Genomic DNA, 26,071 nt, shown 5'->3' with positions numbered 1-26,071 from the left:
TTAATTCAAAACATTTTTTGTATTTTATTCAAAACTTTGGATAGATGCAACACAAGTAATACAGAGCTGTACTACACGTTTAAAAACTGCATGCTGATTGGCAACATATGCTTCGGTTCCATCCAGGGATGTCACGGTATCCCAACATATACAGATATTCGATATATAAAACCCATGATAAATTGTCTTTACCCATTTGAAAAACAAATCGATAAAAATGTGATAGCTAGAATAGACTAATAGGAAAAAAACGTAATGAGAAAGCTGGAGGTCTCAACTATGACAAACTTATTTGGCAGCATCATAATCACTGATAAACTCAATCCTTAATATATTGTACTATGAAATAAGAGGTTAGGACATCCTACTCCTACCAATGGTGATTTGCATAGGTTGACTCGTAGGATTACAATGTCTGAGAGAAATTGAAAACATGCAATCGATTGTCAATACTTAGCCGTAAAAACTTTCATCACATCTTGGCATTAGCCTCTGTGGGTTTTATCCAACGGGAATGGGGGGGCGGGGGGGAATAATCGACATACCCCCTCAGGGGTTGTCTAGCTGTGCGTATGTGAATTTGGGGATTCTTTGTGTTGCCTCTGCGTGGCTGTTGTGACAGAAAAGTGCTTTGAACAGTAGCTACCAGCATTCAGAATGTGGTCATAAATACACTTTGCCAATCCTATGAGCCAAGCTATCGTGAACCTTTTCCCTTCAACTTAAGACTTACACTTTACTCTTGTACACACCACTCTTTAAGTCAATAAAATGTTAAAAGAAAAAGGGCAAATTTTAACCTAAGTAGTTGAATATTTATGTTATACCCTAACCTGTAACAAGCACTCTGTAGATGGATACTCTGAACCTATAAAAAGGTTAGTTAGATTTAGGAATGAACATGAGAGCAACATGAAAACACATTCAGAACAATTTCAAGGCATAACATACAACATGGTTTGTGAATTTACATAAAATAAATGTCAATTTTTCCCCAAAAAGTGCTAATCGGCAATAGATTACAATCAATGCTTAAGTTCCTGTTATGAAAAATTATGGGAAAAGGCTACTGGTCCTTACGGTACACTAGAGTAACCAACTACGTTCATCTTAAAATAAGTAATTATGAAACACAAACATTGCTCAATTATACATGTGAACAAAGTTCACAACAGAAATTAATTCTAGTTTGCACACCTCTCTGACAATACCTTCCACAAGGAACTGGCAAAAATTAAGACTGGTCAGGTGTTTCCGACAAGTAATTTAATTTATTCTTACATGCTAAAAAGGAATAAATTACACTGTTATTTCCAGCAATAAGATTTTAGCTGGGCCAGAACCATAGCCAGCAACAGTTGCCCTTTCTGCACTGTACATCTGGTTTGCTGAACATGAGTTAATTTTCATTCATTTTACAAGATCAAAAAGTAAAAAAAAAACTCCAACACACTTTTTCTGAAATTTCAAAGGAACGTCAAATTTCAGCCATTGCCGTGTATACAATGGCATTGCTTGGATGCTGCAGGGGTTCCATCTTAACGATACATATTTTCTATTAAGAATCAATTCACTGCAGCAATAACAAAACTAACAAAACCCCCAAAATATATTTTTACAAAAAAAACACCACTGTATTTTTTAAAAAAAGGAGAAAATGGTATATCTGCCTAGAAATCTAAAATCTGCGAAAGAAATGGAACATTTTAAATTAACAATTGGCTTGAAAGTTTACTGATAAAAGTGAACCAAAGTTGAAGGGGAAAGGGGCACTTGCAAACAGGGAAGTCCAGCACAGCAATATAAAATAACCCTATTCTTTTACAGGAACTATGCAGTTTTCTTATTCAATTAACATGTAAACAAAAAAAGCCGACAATCAGAAACAAACACTGTAAATCCCAGATCAGAGAGTAGATGTGTACAATGATTACAATGCTATCTAAGCAATTTACATACAAGTTCAGTCTTAAGTTGTTAGCTAAGCTTGTGATGACTAAGCTTTTCGTTTTAACCAAGTACAATATAGTTAATGCAGAGTTCTAGATTTATCTAGTAGTCACTACTTCTGTCATCTCTTCACATTAGGTGTCAATCTAGCATAGGACAGCAGGCAGAAAGAAGTCCTTCCAACAGAAAACATGGATTCTTTGGTTGCTATCAGTTTACTATTGGCTGTGGAAGCTTTTAAGAGAGAATCCAAACCTTTAAAGATTTTAAAATGACCACTTTCCATTAGACAGATTTGGGAGCCGATACAAGGAAAAGATGGGCAATGCCGGGCACCTTTCAAGTTGTACAAGTGTGGGCTGAATTCAGAGACCGCTTACAGAACAGTTTCCATGTGCCGTACGTATATGAAACATTTAAATTCCAAGCAGTGTAACAAAGGGAAAAAATTGGCAAATGCACAATGTTAATTCTTCTCTCCGTTGTGTGTCAACTACTTTTACATCCCCCTTATTGAATAAAGAAAACGGTACACCGGCAATTCTGCTTCAGTTGCTCTATTTTGAAAGATGAAATTGCGCTTTTCCAGGAATATTTGTTTGATTAAAGGCTGCTACAGTTGCAGGTAAAACTTTCATAGGTTCTTCCCAGAGTCAGTCAGCTGTATCCAGTCGAGTTTGTCAATTAAATGGTTGTCCACTGAATGACATGTACATGTGAAACAAAAATCAGAACGGGAGTGACAAAAGGCAATTTCTGCTCACATGCTGCTCTGCTCCTTTGCTTCAACCTCTCAAAAACCTGTCAGAGAGACAAATGTGTTAATATTTACATCCGTTGCCCATGTCATTTTAAGCAAGCCATATTTTACACCAATGTCATGTGTAAGATTAATATGTAATAATAAAATAAGTTCTTGCATTTGATATAGTGCCCAATAACATCTTAGAGATGTATTAAAGTGCTTCATGGTGTATACTGTAATGTGAACCGACTGTATATTTTGTGGGAAAAACATGGCAGTCAGTTGTACACATCAGAGGTTCACAAACAGTCATGGATTGCGTAACTAAATTATTGGTTTGCAAGTTGCAGTAATTAGTATCTACATAAGGAATGCAAATTTGCACAATATTTGTATATTAAGCACACAAACTGCCTTACAATGTGGATTTATTATGTGGAAAACTAAACAAACAAAAACTAACTAATTCCATTCCTTTTACATTTTTCTAGCGGCACAAAACTGGGTAAGTAAGAGCTATGCTCAACCACATGAGCAAAGTTTATCTCCAATCAAATGACAGCCTTTTCATATTCAGATCATGCGTTGGGTGGGTCTACGAACAGATGTGAATCTAGGGCATCAATTTATGCCATGGGGCATTTCATACCGCAATCCCCAAAGAATGAATTTGATCATCAACTCATTGTGGCAGGATGGTTAACTGAGCTCAACACTTGTTTTCGGAACATGCAAGTCACCCAATTATCTGCACTCTGCCTGCGAACATTTTCAAATCACTTGGCTACTGGTGACTAACCTTTCATGTTACTCTTGGATTTCTCGGTTTGCTTGCCTGTGGGTGTTTGGGCCTGTTGTCCCTGCCCGCTAGAAGAAGCTGCTTGTTGTGCTGCCTTTTGCTTCAACATCGTCCAGTCAAAAGTGTAGTCATACTGGTGATTTAAGGTTCTGAAAACAGGAATTTCAGAGATTAAATATCATTCACCACAAAACTGGTTGTTCTAATCACATATGAAGAGCAAATCTGTGTTCCAAACAAGGGAAAGGATAAAGGAGCAGAAGCATTCATTTGCAAATATACATTTGTATATTTTTTATATATATATATATCACACACACACACACATACACACACATTAAATATACCCAAATAAATTTTGGAAGTTCTGTCTGATCTGAATCTTGCAGTTTTTCAATTTTACTGAAGCTTCTCTGTAAAGACACTGAATCAAACTAAAAGTACAATACCTGAAAAGAATGCGGAAAAGCTGTCTGAGATACATGTAATCTGGTGCTTCTTCAAATCGCAGCCCACGACAGTAGTTCAGATACATTGCAAACTCAGCTGGGAAACCCTAATATACAAGAAAAACAATAGTCAAACTTTACTGACCGTAAACCAACTGATAACCTTGTGATGTGTTTTTGGAGGGGTGGGGAGAAAATGACAGATAAAGGTCAAAATGGATGGCAAAGGGAGTGCAGTCAACCTCAAACTCTGATGAGTTCTCCAGGGCTCAGTTAATGACAGCCTAGTCTTTGTGACCCCATCAATAGGATGTAGAGGTAGACAAGTCACAGATAGGGAATTAAAAGATGCACTGGTAAGTTGCAAAGCTTTGGCTAGTTCAATTTCAACAGGACTCCAATCTGCACTAGAATCCAATGTATTAGCTTTTACCTACACCTGCATTATGCTGGGAACAAAAACATACCTTACACAAAACCTCAACTGGGGTTGACATCTTCTTCTCACTAATTTTCTCATACTTCTGTTTCTTTGTTGCTGCCTGTGGAACAGATATTCTAGAATGTAAGCCAATTGTACTAAAAAAAATAACTAAACATGAGCAAATTGTTTAATAAAACAAATTTACATTGGCACAAAATTTCAGTTTGTAAGATCAATTAATCAGTTCTGAACATGTACCTGGTTTAAAAAGTCTCCATGCCCAATAGACAAATTGCCCACCCCACAAACATAGCAATATTGTGTTAAGATCAACCCTTGTTAACTGCTCAGATACAAGGACGCAAGCCAGGAGATACCAGTTTACATTACGTTTTATCTCGGACATGTGCTCTTACGTGCAAACGTTTTAAATGCCTATTTATGATTTACCTTCAATCCTTGCCAAGGAAGGCTTGTTCTGTTGAAGTACATTAGTACATAACCTAGTGATTCCATATCGTCACGACGACTGAAAAAGAAAGGCAATATGTCAGAGGATAGCATGTACTTATACCTTAGAGATTAATTATTTGCAAAAATGCTCAGATCAATGCTGGTTTATTTAATGCCATTAAATATTTACTTGTGATATGTATCCCATTTGATGTATCAATTTTAGTGTGACAAAACAGACCAGCATGCTAACTTCCCATTAACTACACTTTACTAACCTCAAGGATTCACAACTGTGCCTATACTCAAAAAAAATCACCAAACAAGGCGGTAATTTAAATAAAAGCTTACCTCTGTTCAATACCTAGATGTGCATTAATGCTGGCATAACGTGCTGTTCCTGTAAGATTTTTGTCTTCTCTGTACGGTATGTGCTGTCTTGTCCGGTTATCACGGTATTTTTTGGCCAAACCAAAGTCAATCAGAAACAACTGCAAGATGAAGTAGACAATGTAAACTAAACCCAGTGCCCAGAAGCCACATTTTTATTCTCAAACATCTCTTTGTAAAGCATGGCAATATTGAACACAAGCTATAATGGTGTTTGCCAACAGTAAGATTAACACACAAAATTGAAAGCATTAAACATGACTGGCTATGTAATATGCAAAAACAAAGGGGCTACAACTTTACTTCCCTAACTAATCGATTTAAAATTTTGAAAAAAAATCAATCAAAATAGTGCATACTAGCTCTGAATATAAAAGCCCAAAAGAGCAAAGTTTCCCAAAGAAACATTCGCTTTGCAGCCACATTCAAGTCAATACCAAACATACAGCCCAATAAACCATTAATCCACTGCCAAATTCAAGCTTCCTCCTTCCCATCCACACTTCCTGTTTGGATCATAATCAGCCTTAGTTTTACTAACAATACATCAACATTCCCCCAGATGAACATTAAAGAACACCGTTCGCAAAACTAAACCATGCAGAGAATCAAATTCACACATTACACAATTTCAGTGCAGAACTTGAATGCAAAACAAATTCAACACAAAATAATTGTTTCCCAGAAACAAGTCAGTGCTCCTCGGCTGCATTACGACATTTAACTACAATGTATAGCTTCCTTGAAAAGACACTTACTCCTGGAGTAATAATAATAATCCTTGCATTTGACATAGTACCTAATTCTGTCTCTGAGGTGTTTCAAAGCACTTCACAGAATATACTATAAAATGAATTGATTGTATATTTTGTGGGCGAGTACATTGAAAACGTGGTGGTGTTGGGAGAATGGAGCACGTGCAATATTATACTGAACTTGCACCTCAAAGGTAATTTTATGAAGAAAAATGGGTCACTTAGCTCATTGAACAATATTTTCCTGCTGTGTAAACCAGAACTTCAGAGCAATGACTTCCACATACAGCAGAAAGCATAACACTGGCTCTGGCTGTATAGGCTGAGAGAGCGTGTACCACATTTTTCTTCAAAATGTTTAAACATTTAATTTGAGAAAGGAAGTGAACGAGGTTGCAGGGTCACCTTTGGGCTGAGCTGGCTCCAAGGCAAGGTGCTTGGCAATTAAGTAATCAGAATTGAGTGGATCCTTTGTTTCAGTCTATGCAATAAAGCCAGTGGGCCCTCAGTACTCGATGCCAGACCATGCCAAACTTTGGTGGGACTTGGAAGGGCAGACAACTGGGGGCAGGGATTTTTCTCAATCAGCTCCAATTAACACTGAAGATCAAAGCCCCCAAATCAGCAAGGTGAAGGTGGACAGGCAGCAGGAAGTTTGCCAGACAGTATTTGAAATGGCAAGCTATGCAGTTTTATTTGGTTAAATTCCAACAGTACTCCAACGTGCACAGGCTCAGCCACCCTGCACTTAACACCTTCTGGAATGAAGTAAGCAGGGTGTATCCTTCTGGGGAAAAAAGAGTGCACTTCATTTTCAACAAACAGAAAATCTTCAGGCCTAAATGTGTATAAAGGCTGTTAAAAAGAATATGGGATACTAGGGTTTATAAATAGGGGCATAGAATACAAAAATCAAGAAGTTGTGATGAACTTTTATAAAACACTGGTTAGGCCTCAGCTAGAGATTGTTTAGTTCCGGGTACCACACTTTAGGAAGGATGTCAAGATATTGGAGAGGGTGCAAAGGAGATTTACCAGGATGGTACCAGGAATGAGGGACTTCAGTTATCAGGAGAGGCGAGAGAAGATGGGATTATTATCACTGGAGCAGAGGAGGTTGGGAGGAGTACATCTACTCTCAGCTGTATGCTGAGTAAAGAATAATCCAGCAGAATTGTAAAATGATTTATTTCGAATATTAATCTCGTAAAAGAAACTTCTGTAGTGGGGAACAGCATTTGTTTCCTCTAAGAAGTTCACCATAATGTTGATGCCCTCCTGATCTATCATCAATATCATCAATATCACACTAAGGCATAGAACGGAAATTTGCTTTGTTAAGAATCAATGAGCTGCTGAGAGAATGTGAAATACTAGCTACTGTATAAAGCTGCATTTTCTAAAAATAATTCTCTTGAAGGTCTGATTAGGCAACTGTAGGAGCATATCTTGAAGAATTCCTTTGAGAATCCAAGTCTAATTATGTCAGTTAGCAACAAGCATTTGCAAGAAGCAGGTAGAATGTAAATACATTTGGTTTTAGGGGAGGATAGTTATGCTAATTCAAACTCATTTTGCTGAAAAAGCAGAATAAAGCCAATATTCAACTGCAATTTTCAAATTTAAATTAAAAAGGATGATTTTAAAACGCAATTTTTAAGTAATTAAAAATGTATGTATTCTCCAAGCTTGCATTTAGTTGATCAATTAGCACCAATCTGCCAATGCCACATTTATCTTGAATTTCTGTTGCCTCCACTCGAGTCACAAGTCTCCCACAACTCCCTTCCTCAAGAACTTTTCTATCGTTTAAGACATAAACGATAGCAATGGAACTCACTCCACATTTTCCTAGTCATAAAAATCAAGAATTTAGGACAAACTAGGACTTGTTCTGTGTTGGGTTTCAAATTGCCAAATGCACACAAATCAAAAGCATTCAAAATTCGCACTTTGGTGTCAAAACAAATCACCATGCTTCACCACTCCTACAACGACATCAGCACTTCAATGTGGATTGTGTGGATTCAAGTAGTGCAACCCAAAAAAATATTTGCATCAGCAAATTATTCTATTGGGTCCTAGTTTCCTTCTCAAGAAATAGTTAACTATTTCACCTCAATAGTAAGACATACAAACGTTTTCATCAAATGGGGTAGTTTAAAATCCAGAACTGAACATGTGTTGGTTGCGTGACAAGGGGATTTTTTTCAAACATTTGCAGATACCCTTCCTACTCAGTGATCTGATTGTGGCAATCTGTGTATTTACACATTAGGCATGTCTAACCAGCTACTCTCATGAGATGCAGGCCATGAAACACAGAATTTAGATAAGTTGGGGGGGGGGGAATCAGATTTACTCTTTTGTTTGAATGAAAATGTATTTCAGTAAAAAAGTGAGGAACAAGCTCCCTAGTCACCTTTTCAGTTTGCAAAAAACTGTACTTTTCATCCTAAATCGATGGTTGTCTGAACATTATCACAGGAACAAGCATTTAAAATGCAGTGCTGAAAATTTGCAAGTGCAAGGAGGATGCTCAATAAAGCATAGGAACGTCATTACATTTGACAATTCAGGAGAGCAATTATTTTCAATCATAATACATGCATTTGATATAGCGCCTTATCACGTCTTTGAGACGTCTCAAAGCCCTTCACAGAATATACTGTAAAGGGAATTGACTGAATATTTATTTTGTGAGCAAAATGTGGCAGCCAATTGCACAGAGCAGTGTCCCACAAAGAGTTGTAGATTGAGTGACCAAGTTACTATTATCATTAATTTTGGGGGCATGTTTAGCTTGCAGCAAGCCAGATTAATCTTCCCAATTCGTGATCACCTCCCTTATTTTTAAAGTTACCACCCAGTGCTCACCCAGAAACCAACGCATGGCCTTTTGGGGTTTCATAGCATGTGACTTTGCAAGTACTTGTTTAAATTATACCTTAAAATAATTTTACAATTCAATTCTAAATGAACCCAACCACTCACGTCAACAGGATATATGCACCACAGTCAACAACAGTTTTTCTAAAGATGCAAATCAATTCTGGACACCACCTACAAGGTGAGCATGGCATAAATTAAAATCAAGCTCAATTGTCCACCCACTTTTTTTTTAAAAAAGTCTCAGCAGCATATAGTTAAATCGCCTTGTAAGCCTTGCACAATTATAAAGAACAATTTACTAGAACGCTTGAGACAAATACAATAGCAATCCCCAGAAATTCTGAAGTGAATTAACATAAGGAAAGAACAAGAAAGCCAACTGGCCCATTAAGATCAATTCCCCCACATCCCGAATAGCCTATCCAGTGAGGGCTGCACTGCACCTCTGAAGCAAACTCCTGAAAACTCCGATTTGCCCACAACTAAAGCCCCAATTAATGATACCCTTTCCTCCAAACATTCCAAACTCCTTCCCCAAACCATTGTGGTCCACAAAATATTCTGAAATAACCGCTTGAATTCAGGGATTTTTTAAATTCCTATTATGTTAGGATTACTTTGCCTAAATTCACCACTTTGGTGCACTTTTCCTTACATAACGATTTCTATCTAAATTGCTTCAGTTATCTCTCCCACGACTGTTAGATTCCTCTTCATAACAGCTGTCATATCTTCCCTTACCAACAATGTTACTCATCCATCCATCCACGTTGACAAAGCATTTAACACTATTAATCCAATTTTATGGAAATTCTCCCCTTGGCTGGGTTTCGATTTAGCAACTTGAATAACACTCACCTGCTACAAAATAGTTCTGGATCTCCCTGTTCTAGTTTATTTATCCAATAGCTGGACTTCCCCACTACCTGATGATTTCTGTGGTCTCATCTCTTTCACCTTGAAACCTCCAAATAAAAGCAAAAGCTTACATGAACAAACACTACCTACCAGCTCCTCTTATTGAGGGAAGCCATCTATTCCCACATTCTACTCCCCTTATCCGGGCACGTCAACCATCTGGGCAACAGCAGCAAACACGCACATTTGCCAGGACACGACTCGCATGCAAGCACATGCTTTCTTCAGCTTCTCCAAAGACCAGTTGTTTGCTCCTGATTCAGCACTATGACCGGAGTCACAAGCTCCAAAAAACAGTTCACCTTATGAGGGAAGGTACTTTCTCAAACCAAGGAAGCAGGGACAAAATTGCTATTTAACTGCTTCAGTTATCAAAGCCAGAGTGAGAGTCTCTAGGGTTATAACCTCTTGCTTCTGGGAAACCTTATTCAGACAATGCAAATACGCACATTGCTCTCTATTGGGTTCATTGTTACAATGATTCGGTTACCCTGCACCACATCTGCAATCCTAGCTCATAATATGCATCTTTTCTCACTGGCTATTCTGATTCCTGACTAAATCATTTTGGCACCCCCACATTGGTATGTTCAGTTTGTTCAGCTATCTTCAGTCCTTCCAATAAATGCATCAAGTTAACTCGAAATTCGTATAGTTGACTCTTTTCTCCTTATTTTGGGTATGTAACCTCAAACCAAGATTTCCTCGTTCACTGTTAAAACTGGAAATCACCCCTGATTGTTGAGGTTACCACAGGTTAAGCCTGCACAAAAATATTGAAAGCTTTTATCAGTTTCAGCTAGACATTTTTGTTTATGATGCATTAAATAGGCATCAGATCTTGCCCAAGCCTGAACTGGTCACTGTCCCACAAAGAAATGAACAATGAAATGAGTCAATATTGTAAATCCCAAACTTTGATAATTTCAGAAACACGCCCCGGTTATGTACATACTGTTATCCACTCTACTGTTAAATAAAGCAGGCCATTTAATAGCAGATTGTCAAGTAAATCTCATGAAAAACTGCTTTAAAGTACAAATGGGAGATTTGTACAAGACCATGTATTTTGATTAAACAAGACAAGGGGAAGACGCTGAAAGGAAATATCAAACTCAGGTTGTTGACCAACAACCACTCAATTTAAATGACTGTGTCAAAATAACCAATTTTTTTTCATTCAGGGTATTGTTAATAGAAATGCACACAATGCTGCATCTAACAAGAATGGACAAAACCACATTGAAGCGTCTGAAAGCATTTCACAGGTAATTAAAGTAGTGATGATTAGTAGGCAAACGTAGCAGCCATTTGCTCCAGAGCAAGGTCTCACAAATAAGACACAAGGGGAAATGTCTAATAATCAGGATAAGGAAAGGAAAACAAACAAGGTCAAATCCAAGTAAGATTCAAATGATCAAATTCGCTACAGTCCTGCACAAACACCCACACACAATATCCTATTTGACTTCTTGTTCACTATACAGTTTGATTACTAGCTCTGAAAAATTATATCTTCCAATCAATTACTCAACAATTTCTTCCACTTCAAAGACCCACATACACTGAAATATGACCCCCACCCAAGTCTCATTCACCAAATCCGATTAAATGCAAATAGCACATTGGAAAAAGACCTAAAGGGCTGTATGCTGCAGCAGAATGAGACAAGTCACCAGAAGCAATGCGACAGCTAAGTAGCACAGTTTGTTGAGCCCAGTGAAGGCCAACAGTCCAATCTTCCCATCACTTTGCCAGTACTGCTAATTTCTCAGCCTTTGAGACACACACACACCTATGCCAGTTACAACTGAATGAGGTGCTCATTCCAGTCAGAGTACTGGAGGGGAGTTAAGAAAATGAACAAAGATACACAAAAATACAAGAAAAAATTAAAAAGCACAAAACAATTTAAACGTTAGCCTATTTGTAACACACACCCTAGCTAGAGAACATAAGACGCAGGTAACAAGAAATTCATTTTCAAGCAAAAAAAACAAATATGTTTACCATGTATGTCTGAATAATGCCAACATAGGTGGTGGTCTTAAATTTTTTTGATTGAAAAAAATGAATTTGGGGTGGCTTGAGTAGGAGACAGTTTCAGACCTGATTTAATCCTGAGAAAGCTGGGTCGTGAGAAGGGCTAACAGTCATGCTTCTTTTCCTCTTCCCCACTGGAGATTCTAAACACTGAACAAATGAAGATTGTGGCAGTGCATGAACATTATTGCTGACACAGAAAGGCCAGCGCAGACAGGCAACACGAAGGCTTTTAAGGGGTAGCCAAATGCCATCCATCTTCCTAACAGCAGCCCTTATCAATTTCGTGTTTTCAATTAAGCAAACCACCACAGTTCTTTCAGAATGAAAACAATTAAAAGCTTGTTAGGATTGAAAAACAATACCAAGTTTAATTCTATGCTTAATTAAGAAAAGAAAAGGGATTATGGGGCATCACCTGTATAATGTTGATATACAGCACAGTTTTTTTTAAAAAACTAACTGTGGATGTATTAGTACAGTCATATGTAGCATTAGCTGACATCTGGAAAGCTTGGCCAAGTATGTCCCATGACCTTAAGTTATTAAAGCAGTACCCAGTATAAGATTTCAACAAAATGTACCTATGTTAAGCCTATAGATACTGCAATCATTCTGTAAAATCTATGAAGCAACGGTCATTTTACTGGTCTGGCCTTGAAACTATAATGGTGCTTCTTCAAATTCAAAAATAACTATTCTAAAGCAAAGGTCAAAATTATTGAATTTAAAGCTTCAACCAGATATTCATAATGGCGTCTTAAATACAGCAGTAGACAGCTGCTACATATAAACTGAGGATCTAATGCTCATTTTAATATTAAGGATTTCCAGAAGTTACATTGATATACAACATATTTTATGGAGGGCATTTATTTTGTGTGAATATCAAGACCTTCAGTAAGGAAGAGGTAGAAGGCATTAGGCAAAATACTTTTACAAAAGGTTTTAAATGATTAAGGTTACATGTTAGGCACGCAAAGTTCTCTGAAATAAGCATTTCATCAGATCACAAGCACAAATTGCTACCTCAATTAGATACAGAATTGATGGCATGGTGCAATCAAGTCACACCTACAGAATTAGGTCTACTCCTTTTAAATGCAATACTGTGAATCTTCATTGCATACAATGAATTCTCCGAGCTGTTGATTAGAGAAAGTACATTATGTCTACAGCAATATTAGACTACAGTGCTGTCCACTTACCAATAACATTTTTTTAAGTGAAGGTGATGGTGAAAGAGGGGTGGGGGGGTGGTAAGAAAAGCTATTGGGTTATCTAATCTTCCCCACACTGAAGTTTTAAAATCAACCTTTCCATATACCTGAAAGAGATCCCAGAGTCAACCTAGTCTCTGTATATCACACTCTCCTACTCTGGATATGGCACACAGATGTTAATGCTGTCTCAACGAGCCAATATTGGAAAGTTAGCATGCATTTATTTATTTTAAATGGTCAAAGCATACTTCTTTGCCACTCAAGTTCATTCACAAGCCCTGAACAGAATCATTTAGAAACGTCTGACTACGCAACAAACTTAAGTCACACAAGATTAAAACTGCACTGAGACAAAGTGACAACCAGGGAGAAAGCTTACCAGATACCAGCACTGGCCTAAATATACCCAGTCAGGCAGTCCAGAATGTATTAATAGTGAAGCATGCAAGTGGTTGAAAAGTGAAAGGGGGGGAGGGGACAGATTCAAACAACAAGAATGCATTTTGTTTGTATTAAGTTGATTTTCCAGACTTTTGAAAATAAGAGGAATGCACTGTAATCTGTATCGCGTAGTACATACTGTATTATGTAAGCAGTTTACTTAACGACTGCTAATTAATAAGCATGGTTTTTATTAAAGGAAGTCTGTCTGCTGAAGCACATCAACAATTAGCCTATGTAAAGATGTGTTAAGGGCATGTTGTAGCTATGTTTATGGCTGCTTTGTTAAGTTGTTCACTGCTTGATCTAGTTGCAAAACTTTGCATTGAACAAATATCAATTTAAATAATACTTGCTGAGTAGCAAACTCAAGCCTAAACTAGCCAAACACTTCCCAACCCTATCAAAAATCTCCAGACTTCTTTTTTAAAAAAAAATAATTTTGAAAGAAACAAAGGCAGACTTGCAAACCGAAGGTCAATAATGACCTAATTTAAAAGTAATAAAATACTTAGTTCAGGGAAATTCCTCTCTCCACAAAATAAAAAAAACCTCTGGAACTGATATGCCTTCAGTGCAGAAGATGAATCCCTGAAGTTTCTAAACAGAGTTCATCTCAACTGCATCGTCCAGGGCAGCCGCTCAGAGGAGCTCAAGCATTTCCCAAAGGCAGGAAACGTTTTAATTCCAGTCTTCACACACATCACCTTAAACACAGCACACAAGGGGCTTGGGAATAAAACTATTACCCATATTCAAGGTTAGGGAATGTGTGGCAAGATGTATAAAATAACCAATCAAAAAAGCTACTTAAGCCACTAAATTCATTCCTGATGTCTTATAGATTTTTTTTTTAAAAATCATGGCAAGTCTATATTATATGCAATTGAGGAACAGTTCATTTAAGTATTAGCTCTGTTACACTGGAAACAGCTGAATGTGTTATTTTGCATGAACTAACCAAGAACCGCGGAACTTTTATTAGGAGTTGGGAAAGGAGGGTGTTAAGAAAAACTTTGCAGACAATCTTCCTTTAAAATCGTAGTTAATAAGCCCAAGTTGGCATTCATACAGGCAGACTCTGGTAAACACTTAAGGGATAGCAGCTTCTTAAATGGTTAAAAAAAACATGCTTAGCTAGCGTACATCAATGTGACTAATGAAAAACATTCACAAAATCTGAGAGATCGGTCAATTCAAAAAGGTGTCCCATCACTATAAACTTCTCCAATATAACCTCATATGCAGCATGCTGAGAGGTTGCCAATGCTGCCTGTCTGCTCAAGCTCAAAAAGGACAAACTTCAATCAAGCACACAAACATACAAAGCTCAAAAATTTAGTCCAGGGAAATGGAACATCACTACTCTGGAACCATAAAATGCAACTTTTAAGAATAACAAAAATTCACACATTTAGATTGATATTTTTTTTAGTCAGGAAAATTCTATTTACACATCAACTAATATCTGAGTGGCAAGCAACCATTATAACAGCCAGGTAAAATAAATGAACAATTGACTTAATCTCCTCCCAAAGCAATTATTGCCATATTAATGGCCTCTTAAAGCAAAAAAAAACCTTGTCAGTTCAAAAATAGCCAATCAAAAAAAAACATACCAGGTAGATTTTAAATTCAACCAATTCCAGAACTTGATATGAAGAATTTCAGTCACATTCAAATTAACCAAATCGAGCCAGTTACTTGTAAAGTGGATAGTGTGACCCCTGCAATTACAGTCACCACTCCAATCAAAGACCCAATCCTGCAATTGGGGACATTTTAAAACACTTAAAATGGGAGGAGGAAAGCAATCATGTAGCACCTGTTCATTTATTTTGCACGGTCAAATAGGAGGTCATTAAAATAAAATCACAAAATGCACAATTTTGTTTTAATATCCATTAAAATTTTAAAAGATCCAAGCAATCAAAGTTTCAAAATTAAACCAGATTGAGCCCATCAGTTCCATTATGTCATGGTAAAGTGTTAGAAGGCAGGCACATCAAGGATCCCCATTGTAAAACTATAGGGAAAAATTTATTTCTGGGAGAAATCCTCAATATTAACCCTTAATCACCTCCTCATGCCAAAAGCCTTCTTACAAATAACCAGGACAAGAATGGTTTGACTGATAAGATTTCATTTAAATGCATATTCGATATGAACTCTTTCAGAGCACATTTTGGTTTGAATTGAATTTAAGGAATTTTAAAATTATTCATTAAAAATTCAAGGTTTTTAAAAAATTAACAGCAATACAAGAAATGTTACAAAAAGGCATGGTTTTCAAAAAATATCAACTATTGGGAGTGGCCCTTTATATAAAAATCATTCATTTCCTGAAAAATTCAAATATTTTCCTGTTTAATCCATTATTTTTCAAAAGCTAGATTACTGATATCTGATTTACCTCCCTCGCCTTTGAAAGCACGATAAATACATCAGTTTGAGTACCAACCTTATTACAATGACGTCCAATGCCCATAAGGAAGTTGTCTGGCTTGATATCTCTATGAATAAAATTCTTTGTATGCACATATTCAATTCTGCTGATCATCTGAAAAAAAATAAAGCAAATGGTTAAACAAATCTGAAACAGATCTAGTGTCATTAGCTGCTCAAGACAAAACAACCCAGTTTCGTCAATATTGCTAAAAAGCCAATGCAAATCTGATCACTATGCATCACAAACTTAATGGCAAAATTCAATGTTTAGCTCATCCAGGGCCACTTACTCATTTCATAAACCTACTCTCGGTACTAAACGTAAAAACATCAGACAGGCTGGCCCTTTGAGACAATCAGTGCCTGGGCACCAACCATAGAAAACCGCTCAAAACTGCAGGCAAGAGGAAGGTGAATTAAATGGCTATGAAAATCAATAAGTGCGGAAAAAAGGATTACAATATTGCACTTCTACATAATTTTGGTCACCTTCCTCCAACTCAGGTACCCAGTCAGCTGTGTAAAGCAGTTTGAGATGTCCTCCCAATATAAATCCAAGTTAATGCTGCCGAGCTCCCTTGTTGCACTGGAGATGAAGTTCAGTCAACAAAAGAGAAAATGTCTCAAAACACAAAATACTGCAGATGTTGAAAATCTGAAACAAAAACAGAGAGAACGGGAAAAGTCAACAGGTCAAGGCAGCATCTATGAAGAAAGGAAAGTGAGTTAACGTTTCGGGCCCACAACCGTTTTAACGAAGGGTCGTGGACCCAAAACGTTGACTCACTTTCCTTACTTCATAGATGCTGCCTTGACCTGTTGACTTTTCCTAGCTCTCTCTGTTTGTGTTTCAGAAAATGTCTCAACTTTGGTGATCCACAAAGCCAGTGTCTGCTCACATTAGGCTACATAGATATAATCCTTGCATTTGATATAACGCCTTATCGTGTCTGTGAGAAGTCTCAAAGCACTTTACAGAATAAAGTGTAAAGTGAATTGACTGTACATTTTGGGCAAAACACGCACAAATCACATCTCTGCTCCACACACACACAACCAAATACTCACGCAGACAAGCACATTTATAAATGGTGTCCCCAAAGCTCACCACTGACACTGGAAAAAAGTGTCAATTATCAAGACAACCGAGCATTGTTGACAGCCAGATATTCATTTTAACTTTTTAGATATGTAATAACAGTACAGATATCAGGCAATCAATCACAAAATAAAATGTGGAACGCTAATCAAGAATTTCCTCCAGCAAGGTTATACTGTTACAATAGCATTCACACAATGCTCTCCCAAACTATCTCTTCTCTCCCCAAACCCTGCATCAGATCTCTAAACACAAACTCAAAAAAAAATCTCACTGGGATTTGAGAACCCTTTGCAGTGCCAACTGTTGCTATTCAAAGAGATCCAACCCCAATCGACATTGCTAAAGTAATCCAATCCTGGGGCATCTACTGTACTCTACCTAATACAGTCTTCATGCTCCGCCACCATCAAGAGCTCTGGGACGCTACCCTGCACTATATAAATGTAAGTTGTTGTCATACTCAGGGAACTTATGACTCCCTTCTGAGTCACTGCTTTGTTTCTCTGTTTCTTCCCAGGATTTGAATCAATCACACTGTCCGTTACAAACAAAACAAATCCAGCTGTTGGTCAAAATAAACACACCCACAGACGTCAGTGTACAGTAGCAAGACCTAGTATAGCTGCTCCTCAATGTTTACCAAGATTATTGAAGTTTCATCTCGCTCTTCTAGATGTATTCAATCATCTAGAAATAAGTCTTGTTCACCAAATCCAGAAATTCAAAGCCTGGTAAAACTCAGATAAGTGAATTGAGCGCATAATTAGGATATATGATTACTTACCTGGTCAGCTAACATCAGAACAGTCTTCATTGTGAACCTGCGAGAACAGAAGTTGAACAAATCTTCAAGGCTTGGTCCAAGCAAGTCCATAACTAGGACATTGTAATCCTTCTCTTGTCCATACCACCTGCAAAAGAACAATAAATTAATCTTATGGATTTTTGGGCCCTGTCACAAAACAAATAGCTATACAATCTAGATTAACACAAGTTATTAAAGTTTATATTAGGTGTCGAAACAAAGAGCTAATGTTAATTTTTGTTCTCCGCTTACAAATTTAGTTAGAATGAAAACCAGAGTATACTATCCACATTTGTTCTTTAAAGGGTATTAACATTGACAGAAACTTTACCAAGAAATTAAAGCAATATGCATGCTTCAAAAATGAGTCAACAAGAAATCCCGAGTCTGCCTGCACAAGTTAAAACAAGTTTCTTTGCTAAAGATTGCAACAAGATTTTTTTTAAACAAAAGATTACTTTTGGAACCTACAACAGACTGGTCCAATTTTATTGTCCCATGCGAAAATGTCATCTAGTCGTGTATAGCTATGTACATTACGGAGGTCAGAGTAACTATCAATTGTAAATATTATAATTCAAATTACACCTGAGCAGGTAGGCCAAAATCAATTTACAAAAAGTCGGATCCCCATGTAGTAAAGATAAGATTTAAAGTTTTGCATTATTCTGAAAAAAATAAAAACTCACTTTGAGCATGAAGTCAAGAACAATCACATAATCTCAGTAGTAAAATGAACAGGGAACAGCGACAATGTTAGGACAAGCTGATGTAAATTAGCACTGTTCTTTAATCTCTAGGATTTGGGTCAGCCTAAACTACTGGGATGAAAGTCAGTTCTGTTGGATTAAAAATATCCTTTGTGAAATCAATTTGGACAGTACCAAAGGAGTTCACAGTGGATCCCGTTGAGTTTGCCAAGGGAAAAACACAATCTAAACACCCTGTGCCCTTAACCAATAATGAATACACATTTCACCCTCCTTTTTGATGCATACCAGTCTGACACCATTTATATCGAAAAATAAAGAGCTACTTCAAAGCAAAATGATCTGAGTTCCCAAAGGCTGTTCAAAGAAATGGGCAATTCAAGGACTTCAATTCGATTGCAGTTAGAAAATAGTGGGAGAAAAACAATTCAGTGTTTCACAGAACTGAAAGACTCGACAGCAAGAAAAAACCAAAATGTAGCTTTGGTGCAGCAAACAACATCATGCATGCTCATTTCCCTTTCTTCATACTTTCAAACCCAAATCTCTAAACCCCCAAAAAGGTGAGTAAAATGACCAACATATTACAATCCCCATTTCCCAAATAATGGGTCTGTTGAAATGGAACGCATGGCTTACTCGACCCAAAATACCAAGTTGTTGATGTACTATAATCTTAACCACCATTTTAGTTTCGGAATTACTCAGTGCATCTATCCTTAATTGCCTAGGAACAAATAAATTATTCTAGTGCCACTATATTGAGTAAAGGTTATCAACTATTAGTAACATGGAACTTCGATATAATGGAATAAACTCCATAGAATTAATGGCAGATTATTCAAAACTGGTTGATACAGGTAATGGAAAACAATATGGGAGTTCATGCAAGTCTCAGCACTCCTGATTATCCAGGAATTGAGAACAAAGAAATACCAAGTATGGTTAATGAAATAGTGAATTGTACCCCTTTGATTCACGATTTAATTTCTGGCAATAGGTGTTGCCACCAAACAGGTTCCAAAGCTGATATTCAGCATATTCAAATACACCCTTCAGCACACCAAGCCTGCTATTCTCAAAGATCTCAATTGACATCTAACTAAACAACATTGAAAAATGTTGGTGGAAGGATATTATCAGATCCATAAATTCCTGTCAAAAGATTTGTTCAAATGTATATAAAAAAATAAAATATTGTATATCGCCTTTCACATAAGGAGAACGTTCCAAGGCGCTGGACAATCAGAGTTTCGGATCCGAGCTGGGGATCGGAGAGGATGGGGGAGGGTGGGGGGGGAGATCAAAGGCATGTTCGAAGAGGAGGGTCTTGAGACAAGTCTTGAAACAGGCAAGGGAGTTGGCGGGGTGGAGGGACTGCAGGAAGGAGTTCCAGAGGATGGGGCAGAGTGGCTGAAGGCCCGCCCACCAATGGTGGCATGGCGAAGCAGGGGACGTGAAGCAGGCTGTGAGCGGAGGGAGCAAGCAGGTTGGTAGTGGGTTGGGTAAGGTAAGGCGGAGCAAGTCATGGAGGGCTTTGAAGGTGAGGATCAGGATCTTGAACTGTACCCTGTGTGATGGGAAGCCAGTGGAGTTGGGTGAGGATGGAGGTGATAGGATCACAGAACCTGGTGCGGGAGAGGACAGGGGCTTCAGAGTTCTGGATGATCTGCAGCCGATGGAGAGAGGAATTGGGGAGGCCGACAAGCAAGGAGTTTGCAATTGTCAAACCTGGATGTTATGAATGCGTGTGAGAGGGTCTCGGCGGCCTACAGTGTGAAGACAGTGGTCAGTAAATGTGCAGTGGTAAAAAAATTCCACCCATTCTCAACATATTAGATAGTAACCTTCCTCCTCATTTTCCACTGATGTTTTATGCTTCGTTAAGCACAGCATTAGATTTGTTGAATTAGCAGCAACACTTGCAGAGCATATATTTGTATCTATAACAACACAGCAATCTCCTGGTCAAGGATGCCCCTTAGGCAGATGGCAGACTCTTTCCTACAGGAAGCGATGGATAAAATAAACCTAGAGAGAGAGGAATTGGGGAGGCTGACAAGCAAGGAGTTTGCAATTGTCAAACCTGGATGTTATGAATGTGTGTAAGAGGGTCTCGGCGGCCTACAGTGTGAAGACAGTGGCGGAGCCGGGTGATATTGCAGAGGTGGGGGAAGGCAGAGCAGGTCATGGCATGAATGTGGGGCAAAAAGGATAGGTGAGGATCAAACAAGATGCAAAGGTTCTGGACTGACTCAGTGAGGTGGAGTGTACAAATTGATGAGTCCAAACATTTTCAAAGACTCATTTAAGAAATATAATGTGTAATTTTACATAACCTCACAGTTGCACTGACGCAACCTAGGTCAAGCTACCTCCTGGTTTCAAGGTCAGTAAATGTGCAGTGGTAAATAAATTCCACCCACTCTCAACATGTTAGATAGTAACCTTCCTCCTCATTTTTATGCTTCGTTAAGCGCAGCACTGGATTTGTTGAATTAGCAGCAACACTTGCAGAGCATATATTTGTACCTATAACAGAGCAATCTCCTGGTCAAGGATGCCCCTTAGGCAGATGGCAGACTCTTTCCTACAGGAAGTGATGGATAAAATAAGCTACAACTAAAAGTGCATGCAATCCATCAATATTACTTCAAAATGTCTTCAACCACAGACCAATTTCTGGAAATAAACTAGATCCTGGGTACATCACAGGATCTACACTGAATGCAGTGCCATGTTACTCCAATAACCTGATTATCAACAAGCACTAGGGCTGCAAGTGGCAAGTGGGAAAGGCACATTTCTTTAACCAACCACAGACCTTTATACTTCTAAAACTTATCACAAGGAGGGTTCTCTGCAAACAATGTGGGTCCATTCCATTGGACTTCCTTCTCTATATGTGTAATGTACTCTCCATAGGCTCAATAAATATTTAAGTGTAAAAACATTGCAGGAACTTTGAGCTAAATTGCACTGACAAAACTTGAAGAAATCTAGATGGTCTTATCTAGAGAAAGCACTTTTTCATCAAAGCGCTTTCCTGGAATTAGAGATGCAAAACATTTATAAAACTATGTATCTCTTCTATGGAGTCATCTTTGGCACCAAGGTATGCCCCCTGGCAACATACGTTCATTCAATTCCCCACCCTGGGAAACAAGCAGTTACCCAGCCTTTACAATTTTAGTGAGTCATCAGAAGATAGACAGTGCTGCAATTGCCCAGTGAGCTGATCTGGATGTACCTACCCACTACTGCCTAACTGACTGGAAGCACTTCAAGATCCACCCAGCCACTCACTACAACAGAGTAGCCAAGGGCAGAAGGTGCCAAGGAGGAGAAGATTGGTTGTTACAAAGAAACTATGCTCTCATAAATGTACAATTGAACAGAAAGTATTACCTCTGGACAGTCACTTTAAGAGGTTTCTCAATGGAGAGAAAGTGAAGAACACTGGGCTGTATTACAGAGGCTGAAATTATTTCCAGCCTAACAACCATGTATGCTTTCCAACTTCTGAGGAGATAGAGGGACAACTTACATTTTTAACTGAGACTTCTTATGAGAAGATTGATAATACTCTATGGGAATAATTGAGACAACAGTTATATAGCTTCCCTGGTCTTAAAGGGAGAAAGAAGAGAATCAATTATGGTATGTCATCAATAACATGCACCTTCTAAAGTCAACTTTATGATCTACAAGAATTAGGAGATAGGAAACAAAGGGATGGAATCTTTATTCATAAGGAGCTACTACTTGGCCAAATATTACTGCAAAACTAGATGTTCTTCCAGATCAAGAGGGTATAAAACTGCTCAGCCTCACTTCCTAGCTACAAGAATGTTTATCACATACAAAATACATCTGCTGTTGGGGGACATTTGCCAACTTAGGTGAGTAATGTACAGCCTACCTTTAAGGGAGATTACGATACCAGTATGTCTGAGGCACCTATCAGCAAACCAAATTCTATACAACTGAAAGAGGTCCACAATCAGCCATTACATCAAGAGATCTCAATTCTTAACGACTTATCATAACTCCCAAATCTGATGAGCCTTTCCAATCTCACTCCCAGCCAAATGGTGCCCTCAGCAACACTAATAATACTAAGCAACCAAAACGCACTGGCTTGTTTATGCAAGGCCCGCAATACACTATATCCAAGTAGATGCTGTACAAACGAGAAAAGTTGCAAACAGCTGGACCACGAAACGATTTGTCACGAGGCAACAACAACAACAAAAAACTGGTTTTCACATCGTGAAACGAGTTTAGTCACATGAACGCGTGTGGAGAGTGGGATATATCCCTGAAGCTGGACATGGGAAGCAGTGTTTCGGTGAAACTCACTGCACCAAACCAACAAACTCACTCCCAGTCACGTCGATCCGCCATTTTATGACATGTCCGTACAAAACACAACAAAAGAGCAGCCATTCCACGCAGCCATCCATACCGCGGGCCTGACTGCCACCCGGGCCCCACCACCTCCACACCGGCGGCACTGCACCACAGCCGCACTGATTTAGGTTAGAAATAAAACCCTGAAGGTCGAGGGGCGAAAAGCCAAATCAATTGCTGGGGCGGCGTTAACTCCGAACCTTTCCGGTGAATATTTAATCAGGAGAGAAAAAAAGTGGATCAGGAGCCCAACAGCTGCCGACAACTCCTGGCCTCCGGTGATCGGGGGGGGGATTTATTTCTCGCCATCGCTGCGGGTGGAATTTTATTCCAGTGGCATAATTATCACTGTCACACCAACACACGCAGAGAGTGAGTGGGAAGATTTGAGGCCACAGAGAGAGTGTTTTGCGTCACACGCTTTTTCACTTCGGCTGAGAGAGAGGGAGAGGGGCAGAGAAAGGCACAAACACAGCACACACTCTCTCTCACACACACACACACACACAGGCGTACAAAATGGCCATTGTTACACACCGCACGCGAGTCAATCCAGAATAATAATAATAATAATAATAATAAAAGGGCAATTTATATAAAAAGTTTGTCCACAGCGTTACCTACCGGATGTGAGGGATGCCGACTCCTCCCTGAAGGATCTTGTAGAGTTTGCTCTCGTACAGGAGCTGTGGGTGTCGGGCTTTCTGCGATTCCAATTTCACCGCTACCTCCTGGGGAGAGAGTACAAAGTGGGGGGGGAGACAGGTGAGGGAGGGAGAATACAGGGAAAAAATAGAGGGGGGGGGGGGCGGTGAAGAGACGGGGGTGGGGAAAAAGAGGAAGGGGGGAGAATGAAGAGGAAGGGGGGGAGAAAGAAGAGGAAGGGGGGGGGAGAAAGAAGAGGAAGGGGAAAGAAAGAAGGAGGGGGGAGAAAGACAAGAGAGAACGTGGAAAAATGGGGAGGGGGGGTGGGAGAGAAAATCAGGCGAAGGGGGAGAGGAAGAAAGACAGGAGAGGGTGGGGGGGGGAGAAACAGGAGAGGGTGGGGGGGGAGAAACAGGAGAGGGTGGGGGGGGAGAAACAGGAGAGGGTGGGGGGGGGGGAGAGAAACGGGAGAGGGTGGGGGGGGGGAGAAACGGAGAGGGTGGGGGGGGGGAGAAACAGGAGAGGGTGGGGGGGGGAGAAACAGGAGAGGGTGGGGGGGGGGAGAAACAGGAGAGGGTGGGGGGGGGGAGAAACAGGAGAGGGTGGGGGGGGGAGAAACAGGAGAGGGTGGGGGGGGAGAAACAGGAGAGGGTGGGGGGGGGGAGAAACAGGAGAGGGTGGGGGGGAGAGAAACAGGAGAGGGTGGGGGGGGGAGAAACAGGAGAGGGTGGGGGGGGGGGAGAAACAGGAGAGGGTGGCGGGGGGGGAGAAACAGGAGAGGGTGCGGGGGGGGGAGAACAGGAGAGGGTGGCGGGGGGGGGGAAACAGGAGAGGGTGGCGGGGGGGGGAAACAGGAGAGGGTGGCGGGGGGGGGGGAAACAGGAGAGGGTGGAGGGGGGGAGAAACAGGAGAGGGTGGGGGTGGGGGAGAAACAGGAGAGGGTGGGGTGGGGGAGAAACAGGAGAGGGGGGAGAAACAGGAGAGGGTGGGGGTGGGGAGAAACAGGAGAGGGTGGGGGAGAAACAGGAGAGGGGTGGGGGGGGGGGAGAAACAAGAAAGGTGGGGGGAATGACAGGAGGGGGAATGACAGGAGGGCGGGTGACAGGAGGGGGGGTGACAGGAGGGGGGGGTGACAGGAGGGGGGGGAGTGACAGGAGGGGGGGGGAGGGGGATGACAGGAGGGGTGGGGGGAATTACAGGAGGGGGTGGGGGGAATTACAGGAGGGGTGGGGGAATGACAGGAGGGGGTGGGGGGGAATCACAGGAGGGGTGGGGGGGGAATGACAGGAGGGGGGGGAATCACAGGAGGGGTGGGGGGAATGACAGGAGGGAGTGGGGGGGAATGACAGGAGGGGGTGGGGGGGTGACAGGAGGGGTGGTGGGGGGGGCGGGGGGTAATGACAGGATGGGGTGGTGGGTGTGGGGGGGGGATGACCGGAGTGGGTGGTGGGTGTGGGGGGGGGGGGTGACAGGAGACGGCAGTGCGGGGTGGGGGATGACAAAAGAGGGTTGGGGGGGGGGGGGGAGAATGACAGGAGAGAGTGGGTGGGGGGGTGATAACAGGAAAGGGTGGGGGTGACAGGAGGGGTGGGGGGGGGGGAGGAGGTAATGACCGGAGAGGACGTGAAGAGAAAGGAAGAGAGGAAAAAAGACAGAACAGGAACAGGAGAGAGTGAGGAAAAGACAGGCGGAAGAGAGACGAGAGAGGAGAGGAGAGGCGGACAGAGGAGGAGAGAAAAAAAAGGGAGGTGGGGGGAGAGAAGGGGGGGGGGAGAGAAGGGGGGGGGGGGGAGAGAGAAGGGGGGGGGGGAGAGAGAAAAGACAGGAGAGAAAGAAGAGAGGGAGATTGAGGAGATGGGGAAGAAATTGAGGTCGGGGAAGAGAGAGAGAGAGAGAAAGAGAGAGAGGAAGAGGTGTCGATCAGTGATGGGTCACAGCCGGAACCGAGAGCAGAGCAGAAGGAGGGGAGGCGGGTGGGGGGTGGGGGGGGGAATGAGTCGGCGGCGAAGCGGGGGCTGAGGCTGGGACCTCCCTCTCTCCCTCTCGCTCTCTCACCTCCCCGTTGGTGATGTTGATGGCCAGGTAGATGTCGCCGAACGAGCCGCTGCCGATCTTGCGGACCAGCTTGTATTTGCCGCCGACGATGAACTCGGCCTTGGAGCCGCTGGCGCTGGCCATCCTCTCCCGCCGCTCGGCTCGCCTCGCCTCGCCTCAAGTCGCGTCGGGTCGGGTCGCGCTCTCACGAGCAAGCCGAGGCTCAGGCCCAGCTGTGGCTGTGGCTCCTTTCCGTCTCCTTCTCTCTCGCGCTCTCTCTCTCTCTCTCTCTCTCTCGCCGCGTTTGCAAGGCAGAGCCGCGCCGCTAACGCTCCATCTTGAAGCCGCTCCGGCCGCGATCTTCTCTCCGACTCTCTCCGCTCTCTCTTTCTTCTTCGCAGGGGATTGTGGGTGGATGGGCGCGCACGTCAC

The 26,071-nt window shown here is 40.9% G+C and overlaps 1 protein-coding gene across 3 annotated transcripts; it reads right to left on the bottom strand.

The window, feature by feature from the left end:
- On the bottom strand, positions 1-26,071 carry csnk1a1 (casein kinase 1, alpha 1). Of its 3 annotated transcripts, XM_042339846.1 has the most exons (11): positions 25,661-26,070; positions 23,585-23,691; positions 17,817-17,943; positions 15,944-16,042; positions 11,885-11,968; positions 5,172-5,311; positions 4,818-4,896; positions 4,411-4,485; positions 3,944-4,050; positions 3,495-3,643; positions 1-2,751 (listed from the first exon to the last, which is right to left on the bottom strand). In XM_042339846.1, exons 1-11 carry the CDS (start codon positions 25,781-25,783, stop codon positions 2,744-2,746), a joined length of 1,098 nt encoding a protein of 365 aa, XP_042195780.1. In that variant the 5' UTR covers positions 25,784-26,070; the 3' UTR covers positions 1-2,743. The 3 variants fall into 3 exon arrangements, with proteins under 3 accessions (XP_042195780.1, XP_042195782.1, XP_042195781.1); XM_042339848.1 differs by lacking the exon at positions 11,885-11,968; XM_042339847.1 differs by lacking the exon at positions 1-2,751 and having other exon boundaries at positions 3,490-3,643; positions 25,661-26,071.

The sequence above is a fragment of the Callorhinchus milii genome, unplaced genomic scaffold (assembly GCF_018977255.1).
Source record: "Callorhinchus milii isolate IMCB2004 unplaced genomic scaffold, IMCB_Cmil_1.0 Scaffold13, whole genome shotgun sequence".
NCBI classification, from domain to species: domain Eukaryota; kingdom Metazoa; phylum Chordata; class Chondrichthyes; order Chimaeriformes; family Callorhinchidae; genus Callorhinchus; species Callorhinchus milii.
This window is presented reverse-complemented; position numbering and strand designations above follow the sequence as displayed.